The 12,283-nt window shown below is 38.1% G+C and overlaps 1 protein-coding gene across 2 annotated transcripts in view; it reads right to left on the bottom strand.

The window, feature by feature from the left end:
• PHEX (phosphate regulating endopeptidase homolog X-linked) overlaps window positions 1–12,283 on the bottom strand; it is a 94,435-nt gene that overhangs the window by 59,780 nt on the left and 22,372 nt on the right. For both annotated transcript variants that reach the window (XM_041399865.1, XM_041399866.1), the window contains 5 exons: window positions 11,944–12,170; window positions 9,015–9,083; window positions 8,359–8,475; window positions 5,294–5,377; window positions 4,840–4,985 (listed from right to left, as the gene is read on the bottom strand). In XM_041399865.1, the coding sequence (XP_041255799.1) occupies window positions 4,840–4,985; window positions 5,294–5,377; window positions 8,359–8,475; window positions 9,015–9,083; window positions 11,944–12,170 (643 nt within the window). The remainder of the gene's footprint in view (window positions 1–4,839; window positions 4,986–5,293; window positions 5,378–8,358; window positions 8,476–9,014; window positions 9,084–11,943; window positions 12,171–12,283) is intronic.

Genomic DNA, 12,283 nt, shown 5'->3' with positions numbered 1-12,283 from the left:
ATTGTAAAACATATCTGAAAAATTTTTTTAGCATGCAACATGTACATTTATACGATAGTACAAGTTGCAAACGGCAAAATAGTTAGCTCTGTTTAGATAATCACACAATTTTAAGATAATGATCATGAAAAATTCATTTCAACCTAAGAAATGCCACAAAGTTCAGATTTTTCCCTTAATAAGTTTCTAACAATGTGGAATTTTCTCACTCAATGACATGTGAAGCACCCTAAAAGCACTCAGCTCTCACTGTTTTGGTAAATGACTCGAACTCCAGAAACCTCACAACAATCTGCCTCAGATATTTCAGCAGAGCTGAAAAATATCCAGCTGTAGCAACTTCTGCAGCATTTATACAAATCTCACAGATCAAAAGGTTAAAGATCTGCTTCCAATCAAAAGCCTTAGGTAAAATCCTTAGCTAAATAAATCACTATCATGCACTGATTGTGCATTACAGTTTGGTACTTACTCACAAAACCAAAATCAATTCTGTCTTCTGTGTACTTGTTTTCACACAGCAATGTTTGTCCTTACATTTGAGTTGGGAAACCTCTCTCAAAATGGTAGTGAATGAAAGACTGAATTCATAAAGGCTGGGTCTCAAAAAGTGACTTATTAAAAGACAGTAATATCAACAAGAATTCAGAAATGTTTGTGTCATGTATAAGTAATGAAAGCAGATGACAATTGCATGAAATATAATTAATTGGGGATTGTTTTAATTTGGGAAGGAAAAGGCTGACACATGCTAAAACCAAGCTGTCTGATGAGACAGTAATAATTCCAGATTGTAACCACAACAGAATCCACCATGCCTTAAACAACAGGGAGGTTCCACTTGAACACTTATGAATCAGGGGTGGAAAACAGGTGGAAAGGTTGCGGGGGTTTGTTGTCATGTGTTTTAAGCCCAGTGTGCTTTAGTTTGTTTTTTAAAACAAAATAAAATGTTAATTTATCTGAATTTGTTTACCTATTTGGGGAATGATTATTTTACATTTTGGGTTAACTATGCAAACTTCAAATCATTTAATTATCTTCAGTTGGCTTAAAAACTGACACTTTTTGCTGATAAAGTTACTACAGTGCAGACCTTGGGGTGATTTTCATCACTGAGTTTCACAAATAAGTTTACTGAGGCTTAGAGAAGTTAATCTCTACACATCAAGCAAAGTCCAGTACACAAATAAAACACAAAAATCCTCTCTGCTCTTTCGATGATACCAGACTATTTGTTGTTGTAGCTCTTCAGAAGAGTACACTCTATTTTAACTTCCTGTTAAATGCCTGTTGCAGAAAGTGTAGGCTCACTTTTAACCAGTATGACCCTTATTGTGACACACATTCCCAAAGGAAGTGGTAGAGAGATTGTTTGCTGGGACAGTTAAAATTATACCAGTACTTATGAATATTTACTAAAGCACTTTCTGTCCTGTCTGAGAATAAAGTAGGTTGCTCATGCAAAATTCTGTGAGTTTGTAACATTTTAATCAACAGACATGGTAAAAATTAAAGAGGACAGATTTAATATGAGATAGGTGGAAAAATTAATTGACATGTTAAGGAAAAGATCTCTCACAAATTTTAAATCTGTTTGAAAATTCTATTCAGAATTGAGTCACGAATCAAATTATAAGTACTGAAAAACTTTTGCCTCTATTGCTAGAGGCACTAATTCAAGGCAAATTATTGTAACTTCTCTGATTTTTCAGATGCAGACTAATACCAGAAAAGAGATCCAGTGCCTCCCTCCATCTCTGAAAAAAATTCTTCATATGCTATATGAATTAGAGTTCTTCTCAATGAATAGTCCCATATTGAAAGATATGGGAAGGTAAGACAAGGGAAAAGGGGCCTGCAAGAAAGCTGGAGAGGGACATTTTACAAGGACATATAGTGACAGACAAGGGGGACTGGCTTTAGACTGAAAAAGGATAGATTTATCATCTATTAGGAGGAAATTCTTTACTGTGAGGGAGATGAGGCGCTGAACAAGTTGTCCAGTGAAGTTGTGGATGCCCCATCCTGGGAAGTGTTCAAGGCCAGGCTGCCCTTGCCCATCACAACGGGCTCTGAGCAACCCAGCCTAGTGCAAGGTGTCCCTGCCTGTGGCAGGGCTGCTGCAACAAGGTGATCTATAGGGTCCCTTCCCATCCAAACCAATCTATGAAACTAATTATGCATTCTGAGAGCTATGAGAATGATAAAGCTACTTCTTCCAACAGCTGCAAGGATCTCCAGAAAGGATGCAATTTAGAGTATCCTATTTATGGCTCCCATAAAGCACCAGCACACTGGTAACAGGGAAGGGATATAAGCTCCTAATTAGTGCCAGCACAGTTCTATCTCCCCCTTCACATGGCACAGCTGTACTGGAGCTCTGCCATGGCTCATTTACATCACAGCTACATACACTCACCTCTTCTTCCTGTAACAGAGATAAACCCCATAGAAATGAATTAGTGCACCAAAAAGCTGAAGGAATCCCTGAAGACCTCTTACAAAGTTGAGACTTACTTCAGCACCTGACATGACTAAGGCTAGCTATCCCCAAGCTGGTGGAAACTCCTGCAGGCTGGTTGCTGAGTTTCTTGGGCAGCTCATTATGGAATGCCCAGCTCCTGGGCTGGAGTCACAGCAGTGCCCTGGCCTGGGGACTTCAGAGTGACCTCTGGACACTGCTGCACCTATTTCAAGCTCCACACAGCAACTTGATAATATGCAGTTAAGTAAAATTCTGCTAAACTCATGCTACACCATGTCAATGTGCTCTCTTCTGGTAATATTGCCCCGTGAATGATTTCACAATTCAAGATTGCTCAGCAAGTTCTCTGAGGGAGAAATGTTTAATGCAAGGATTGGGAGTCTGTACAACTTAACACCTCCAACACAAAGTGCCTCTGTAGCCAGACTTAATTTTCACTTCATTCTTTCCTCCACCTGAAACAAACTTCATTAAATACTTTACCAGATCACTGGGTAAAATACTGGGGCATGAGCCATCTTTTTGTGACATTTTCAATAGTACCAGGCTAGAGGGTGTTCATTCAGGAAGAGGACACACAAGGCACAGGAATAAAAGTACAATTTAGGGATAGTCTTGTAACTGAAAAGAATATGAACTTGGTGAAAGTACCTGCTTTTCCTAATGACACTCCATCTCCTGAAATGATGAGAAGATAATTCCCATTATGAACACTGAAGCAAATTTAAAATTTTGAAATGTTTTTCTAGGAATTTCAGGTCTATATATTTACAGTAACAAATCAAATTCATGTTGTTTACATTAAATAAATCTTTAAAATGGCATATGGAGAATGACAAATGCGACTACCTAAAATAAAATATCCTTGTTAAGCTTTCAGAGTTCACCCTACAGGGAAATGCTGAGACCTCATTGTTAGGAGTCCACATTGAGATGATTTCCTAATTTTCTCAGGCCAGATAGCAAGGTTACCTCTGGAGCAGACTCTGACATTTTAAGTAATGAACATTATCACCTAATAGATAAACATGATCTTGGTTATCAGGCCTGGGCTGTTTGGATACATTTTACACACAAGAATTTGAAGCCTGCTTGGGTTCAGTTTAGCACTATTTGCCATTTCTAATATTTTATCATGCAAAATTTTAGAATAAGACTGGGCAGAAAATGCCTAAGCCATTAATACCTATAAAATATGCAGTGTGAATATACTGGAACTGATTTTGCTCACCATCTCCCCCTAACCTGTGAGGTCAGAAACCTGGTCTTGAGCTTTGCTAAAGGCAGGCATTGCAATTATTTCTGGTCATTACTCCAGCCTCCTTCTGCCACGACACACTGGCTAGCTTAAATTCTCTTGAATACTCAGATTTTCCTTGAATAAGAAATTAATGGAAAAAGTCTCCAGGTATTTACTCTGCAGTTACAGAATATATTTGCATCTAAGTGTATTGGTATGCAGGGAATAACTAATTCCCTGTTATCTTGCTAGATATGCATCCTCTAAATCACACATTTATACCCACTGATGTAACAAACTTTGAGTTAGAAAGCAGAGACAGCCCAAATAATACTTTCTTCAATAGATTAATATTGGCAGCAGTAATGCTACTTATCTGAATCTTTTTAAAGAAAGGATATTGGATGATCTGTAGGCAAATCAGTAATTTTTATTTTTCTAATTGTTTGATTTGTGTGCTATTTTTACAGGTACTATGAACTAATGTAAGCATTCCATCACTAGTGACAGAGAGGGACAATATAAGAATAATCTTTGTCCTTTTTTTCCTGAAATACATTTGGTTGTGGTCATACTGTACAATCAGCAAAGATTGATATTTGGAGACAATATCTTAACAAAATTTATTTTCAAGTTCAGTAACATGCTTCAGAGACCAAATTATCTCAGAAATCCCTTAGATATCGTCAGTAAGGATGTTTCAAATGGGATGTCACTTTTTCATTACTGCCCAAAGCTGTCTTGCTTTCTCTGTGCAAAGCACATCTACCCTGTTTAATCTGAGCTACCTGCATTTTACAACTATGTTCTACAGGTGTAAAGAATTTCACAAGATGGAAGACCCTATAAAAGTAAGAGATGCTGAATGCATCTGGAAAAAGCAGCTTTACTGCAACCTGTGTTAACCATAGAAGAAATGTGTTGAAACTGAAAATTCTCCTGCTGTGCACAAGGTAATACCTAAATCCTCATTCAGACAAAACCAAACAGACTGTTTGCCTAGAGACTTGATTCCAAGAATAGCTGAAACTCATGGAAAAAAAAAAATAGAAAAAGCCCAGCATTTGATGTCCCCCTACAAGTGTGAGTGAAACCAACATAGGATCCTTACTTTTTCCTTTCATTTTCTAGTATCCTGAATAAATCTTTGAAGTACTGGGGAACACGGACAATCACATTTTCTGAAGGACCTATATCTTTAAGCTCAGGATAGAGTTTGGTGTCAATCACCTTCTTGATGAATCCCAGCCAGTCAAACTGCAATGACAAAGAGAAGGCTGGTTAAAGCAGATTATGGGAGAGATGATTTATTAACTAAGTTACACCTTTAAAACTAATGGTTTCAATGCTCTACTTATTAAAAACTTAGAAACTATTGCACTTTGTCATTACATATGTTTTCAATCCTCATTAAAGTTGGAACTATATTTGAAAGAACATACACTGTAAATGAGCACATACATTCCTAATGATGCTTCTTTAACATGCTGCTCTGAACATTAAAGACAGTTTTAATTATACAGGTCAGATATTAAGAAAAAAAAAATCAGTTATCCCCAACCAACCTGTGGAATCATGGCACTAAGCTCCGATATGTTCATTTTATTGTACATCACCTCACTTGTTCGATTTTCATATGGAATCATGATCTGGTGTAGAGAAAAAAATGCACAAAACCATCAAAACAAGGTTTATCTCACAGGGACTCTTACGTCATTACAATCCTTCATAATCCCGGTGCAGAAATATCTCACCACCTGTTTTCCAGGCATTTATGACATTAACCACTGTTTCTGAGGATTGCATTTAGCTAGAAGAAATGGAACATAGTTCTTTTTATGTTTAACTTATTACTGGGGAATTTAATGAGCTGCATGTCTTCTTTGGACTTGAGACTGATTTAACTCTGATTATGCTAAGGAAAGACATGTTAATACATAAGAGATAAAAGTACACCTTGAGCATTAGTACTTATTCATTCCTTCCTATTGAGTAGAAGCCAACCTCAGATTTAACAGGTCAAATCTGAGATAGGTGCATCTTCATAACTGGAAATGCATCTCATGTCTTTCAATGTTTTCTTGATAGAGCTTTACTCCAGCTGGGGGAAGAGCCAAATACACACAAGTTTCTCCTCATTTCACCCCACCATCCTGATTTCCATAGCAGGACACCTGAGTATATAGGCCAGACATGAATAAAGCATTCCCCAAACAGGCCCCTCATCTGAGTGACCAGAGGAGCCAGTTCCTCTGCAGCATCCAAGGATACAGCAAAAGAAACCCTAAATATGAAGCAAGTCCTTTTATAACTGACAGGAAGGACATGCAGACTCCAAGACAGCCCTGTGGTTCACAATAGTAAAACAAACAAAGTACAAGACATAGCTCAACATTTTCTCAGTGTTCAAGAGAAACAAAAATCCCAGTGGCAATTCCAGCCCTGCTGTAAGGTAAATCCTATACAACAGTCTGTATGCTGGGCAGTCTAAAGGACAGAGGTTGACACCAGACTAACCAGACAGCTGGCACTTCTCCAATCAAAATTCTCCAGTAAGTGTTTATGGTTTTAGTATTGCTCAATCCATAGGGGAAAAAATTACTTTATTTTCCCTTTCTGCAAATTTCATTTATCTGAAAAATCTTTAAACACTTCTTGAAGCCATTTACTCCCTTCCTCTCAAAACTTTCCCTCTTGCTCCAGTGACTCAAACTTAATAAAAATCTTTCTTGTACACAACAAGATCTCTCAAAGCATGCCACTCCTCCCTATATCCAAAGTATTCTTGCTGCCTCTGCCTGAGCACAGAAACTCTCCATTATGTAGGTTTACTTGAAAAAATGCAAAGGAATACTGGATACAGTAAAACCTCCAGTGACAAACAGGACTACCTCCATCACAGTAAGATGTTTATATAATCATTATGTTTATTAGGGTTTATGCAAGAACCCATGTCCACTGACTCATGCCTAATATCTGGACAGATGTTAGAAGGATTAATCTTACTAAAAGAACCTGTAAGCAAGCATGGCTTGTTGCATAACAGTGTGCATTACTGATGCTGAGGGTTGTTACACGATCCATGTCATCTTACATGGCAGCTTCACTTACATACTTTGTGGATTAATGCTCTGTAAGACACTGTAAGGAAAGCATTACCAGAGCTAAGGATACATCTTCTTATGCCATCACAGATAAACAGAACAAATATGTACTGTTTTTCATGTGTGCTGGGACACAAGGAAATATTTGTGCATTAGTCCATCCATGTTACGTAACTGAAAATTAATGTTGGGCTTTGCTTAGACATTTAACAAAATTTCATCCCTTTCAGCAGAGAGAGGGAAACACTGATTGGCTGCTATTGTGGGCGGCCCTCACTTCTGTACAAACACACCATTAAGAAGCATCCTGTAGACTGCAACAGCAGGATCCAGATAAAAGACATCTGCTGCATCACCTGTCCTGTGCAACAGGCTTCTCAGTTAACAAGAGACCAGCATTTCACAGGGATAGCTTCTTTCCTTGTCAATATGAAGGAATACTCAGCTCAGCTGGCAGCTCTGCAAACCAGCATCAGTCTGTGCCCTTACTTTTCATGGTTTCCCAACACTGAGGTCAACCCTTCTCTCTAGTTTTAGCAGAGGTTGAAATGATAATGAGTTGCCGCTCCCATGAGTGGGATTCCTGTAGTAGCCACACTGAAACAGAGATATAGAGATGCAAAAACACTCCTTCAACCTGCAATAATCCTGTGGCATAAATTAAACTCCTCTCAAAAATGTCACCAAGTAAATGTCAGAACCAAGTACCAGATTTAAATATGCTTAGCTTTACTAAATTCAGTTGATCCCTTAAATTAAAACATCTACTCTCCCAGACTACTCCATGAAAACACTTCAGGAGCTAAGGGTGGTACTTCTGTAAACACTGCCTCTCACCACCAAGATCCAATATCCCACCTAAGATTTGCACTGCTTTTAGACTGTTCTACAGAGAATCAGCCCAGTCTGCTTCTTAAACAACAGAGTAATATATTCTTAACACAGGTGCAGGGCCAGAGCTCAGATTCCACCCAGTTTCAAAATTATAGAATCACTTAGGTTGGAAAAGACATGTAAGGTCTTGAGTTATGTCATATTTTTCCAGCTGCCTAGTGGGCACCAGTGAATTGGTGTAGATGCACTTCAGCTGGGATATTGATCTCATCACCTTTTTGGAAGCAGAAGCCCTGATTCTTATGGGACCATCCTCAGGCACTTCCACAGTTTCTAACACATCAACAGCCCCTGTATCTCTGTTGTCATATGGATCTCCATCCCTCACCTCCACTGAGATGGCAGACCAAAGGACCTTGCTAATACACCATCCTTTAAACATTGCCATGCTACCCTCAGACTTGCCTCTGTTCAGCCTGGCTTACTTTACAATTTAAAACACTAAGGGTATTTGGCTAAGGTTTTTCTGCTGGGAATAACATTTACAGTTTAGCAATTAACTAAGGGAGAAACATTATTCATCCTTTCTTCATCAGGATCTGCTCCTTTCCTTCTGCTTCTAAAATCCCTTTGCTAATGCTGTTGATACAATGGCTTTTCATTTTGAGAAAGGATTATATTAGATTACCAACCTCTGCTATTTTAACTTCCAGTTTTAGAACTGATTTCATATCAGATTCGGCTCGTGAGGCATTTGCACCCAGAAGCACTGCTGTATCAACCATGAACTGCAAAAAGGCATCTCGGTACTGTAAAGAAAGAGAAAGACTGAAATGACAACAGGATTTGCTCTTGAGCAGAGCTGCAGCAGCAGACCAGAAATGCTTTCATGCCTTAGGAACCAAGGCTGTGCTTTCCTTACCTTGAATGCCAAGCAAGTTAAAAAGGAGAAATAACGCTGTAAAAATGCCATGCATGACAGAGACAGCTGCTGCGGTTCAGGGAGTACAAGTCTCAGGAAATGCAAATGACAGTTCTGGATTAGGCTGACAACTTTCAGCTCTTACAAATGGATTAGACAATGTGTAAAAATGTACACCAGTATTTTAGGCCTACTAATACAGTAACCACCATGGGACAGAAGTACTTGTATACAACTGTAAATTTCATTTAGGAAACTTTGCAAGAGTGTTTGATAGAAGTGGAGTCTTCTGCTAGATACCCTGCAAAACTCAAATCCAAACAAAGCACAGCCCTTTCTCAGTTTGGAGCTCAACAAAACAAAACCAACAGTGAAAAAAGATGAGGGGGAAAATGGTGTCTCTATTATCCAGCTGACAATACTTACAGATTTGGCTTCTGTTGTATTTTCTAGGTAATCCTCTCGAGATGCCAGAGAGAGGCTTGCTTGATCAAGCTGTTAAAAACAACACAAAGTAAAATTTAACAGCTAAATTCATCAGATTCAAAGATAAACTGACAAGCAGCTTTGGAAGGGTTCATGTTTTTCTGATAATTACAGTAGTTGTGTGCAAATACCTAACATATAAAACACTGCACCAGTGTGATTTGGACAGGATTTCAAAACAGGAAAATGCTATGCTGTGCTGACAGGTATTAACTAAATCACATTACTGTGATCTGGGGAGCCTCAGATGACCCCTGCAATAGCTAAGCCACCTAAAGAAAAAAATCACAGGTGTGATTTAGGTGTTTAAAACAGCTACATCAGTGAGTAGAAAATGCAAAAGGATTGGGTCTATAGGATCAAACCACTGGTTCTGATGACCATGCATCCATCCTATGCCTATTTCAGGGGTACAAGAGTCAGCTTGGGACCACACCAGTCTAGTGTATGCACCAAATGCCCCTGAGATGCTGGAGCATGAGAGCTGCTGTCTATCTGGGAGGCATCATCAGGTTTTTGTGACTGAAACTGAGGTTACACTTTTGAGCTTCACCCTAGACCAGCACTGGGGGCTGTACTCAGTCTTTCGAACAGATGAACTGAAACTGAAGTGCCTACCAGCCAGGAGTGCATGCACAGGATATTATGTCCCAAATACTTTAGCTAAAGGTGTCTTGTAGTCAAGATGGATCTTTGGCCTTCACTTACCTTTTCCATCTAAACATGGATCAGATTTTCTGGTCTACATTCACCCTAATATTGGAATTAGGCATGAAAGTTTGAGATTTGCATTTAGTGTCTTGAGTGAAACATCTACATGAATGGGATGTACTGGGAATATTTCCATACTGTTTCATTTGAAACATAGGGATTTTCCTAACTGGGAAAAGCTCACTATGCAGCATATATTTTATATATTATATATTTTATAATAATTACTGGGAACTGAGATTTCCAAGGACTTTGCAATGTGATCAAGTCAGGTTAGGGTAAGGAAGCCAAAGCTGAAAACTTCCATCAACCAGCTTCCAAACTCTGAATAAGATACTGATTGGAGCAGAAACAACTGCTTTGATGTCCTAAACATTTTTGGTTTGATGCTGCAATAGTTTTTAAAAGATAAGTCTAGTGACAAAAGATTCTATTTATTCATACAATTTATATAAGTTTTTTTTAATCCAAACACTTTAGGTTATGTGATTTATATTTCACATTTTCTACATTTAAAAAATAAATAAAACTTAGAATTTAAAGTGAATGAATAAATGTAATCTTTTCCTGTACAAAACAAACCTTCCTCAGAAAGGAATAATTGTGATGTTCAGTGCAATTCTCATTCTTTGAAAAACAGCATCACTTTCTTTTCTCAGCACAATAATGCAAAAAGAATACACTCTTATATTTTTTGTACATATGTTTTTGCAATAGTTAACTTCTGATTATTTGGGGAATTTCAATTATGTGACTTACATTAAATGCTCATTCAAATTCCCTGGTCTTAAGAATTAGATTTGACAGCACATTAAACCAAGAGAGCACAAATATGAGAAATAAACAATAAAAGTTAACCAACATCTTCAGCACTCATGGAAAAACAAAAATGTAATGTTGAATGCTGCACAAAGTTTTATTTGGAGTTTCCACGTCTTTTATGACCCATTGATGATTTTGCAATGCTGAAGAAAAAGAATTTTGCAATAAAGATATTTTCACAAGCAGATTGAAATACTGTGTGGTACATCTACACCCCAGGGAATTTGTTAAAACATGGACAAAGTAGAATGACACCTTTAATACAGCAAACTGTTGATCTGCTGTTGATTATCCTGGAAAATGTTCTAGAGATGAGGGAAAGTTACCCTTTAACTTTATGCCAGTTAAAGGGTAATGCCTCAGTCAAAAGACATATGGAAGAACTGACTCAGAACTGACATCCACTCCAGTACCACCACAGTTCCTAAATACAATGTATTGTTGGCTACATTCCTACAGCTAGCCAAGATGCTAGCAAAGTAAGGATCTTAGGTGGTTTTTTTGCTGTGATGAATGCCATCATAACTTTCTTATTTGTTCCTTCTCTCTTGCCTTCATGAACTGTTTTCTTGTAGCCATGGAGGAAAGGTCTGCTCTGGCTTCTCAGCTGAAGTTCTTAAACAACAATGCATTTGGCCCAGGCACTCAGTCTTGCCACAGTTATACAATTTTATCTGGAATTTTGTCAGACTACAAGGAGGCAACATTTCTTGAGTCTTTTTCTTACTAAACTGTTATTTAATGCCATGCACTGTTAACAATTTGGTAATGTTTTAGTCTAAAAGCAATTTCAAGAAAATTTCAATTGGTCTAAAAGCAATTTCAGGCATAAAAGCATATCAGGAAAAATGTGAATTCTCCTATTTCACATTTAAAAGCTCTTGGGATAAATTGTGTTCTAAGGTGCTATATAAGCACCAGATTGTTTCCATCTCAAGAAAAACAGCTCAAGTTCAAAATATCTGCTACTGATGGACCATTTTTCATCCTCACAGGCAAAAAGCCTTCTTCATACTAGCGATGAGTCATAAGCAGCACACAGAATTAGATATTGAGCTCTTATTCTTAAGCACATAGACCCTGGCTATTGGTCTACTGGGAAATTTTTATGGGTTTTTTCCATTTGAAAGAAGAAAACCTGTCCAGAAATACCTTCCAATAGCATGTAGTGGCTAGTGGCTTCTACATTCCCATAAACTGGCACCTTACACACATCTGTAACCCAGTAGATAATAACAACAACAATCAAATGTAAGCATTTGGTATGTAAACATGTTTTTAAAAAGAGACCATAAAACAGCATACAGAATAACCTGTTAGAAATGCTGTACTGTACCTTCAGGATGTAGCGATGGGAGATTTTGTCATCAGCAGCCACATACAAACGGATGAAGACTGAGCTGCTGTATTGGCCACGAAGAGTTGCCAAGGCTTGGACTAAGCTGAACCTCCTTTCTGACCACAGTCCTTCAGGTCCAATATTGGATTCCAACACAGGCCAGCGGAAAGGCGAATGCTTCAGGATACTTAGCAGGGGTTTCACATCAGCTTTTTCAATTTTATCTGAAATGTCAAAGTGTGACAACAATTACATTCCAGACAATTCAAGTCCAACAGCAGCCACACAAGACAAAGATTTATTGGCATCAATTGATTTCCAGGCAAGGCAATCACAA

The sequence above is a fragment of the Onychostruthus taczanowskii genome, unplaced genomic scaffold (assembly GCF_017590055.1).
Source record: "Onychostruthus taczanowskii isolate IOZ18803 unplaced genomic scaffold, ASM1759005v1 scaffold17, whole genome shotgun sequence".
Classification (NCBI taxonomy): Eukaryota; Metazoa; Chordata; class Aves; order Passeriformes; family Passeridae; genus Onychostruthus; species Onychostruthus taczanowskii.
The sequence above is the reverse complement of the archived record's forward strand: the minus strand, read 5'-3'. Positions and strand labels throughout refer to the sequence as shown.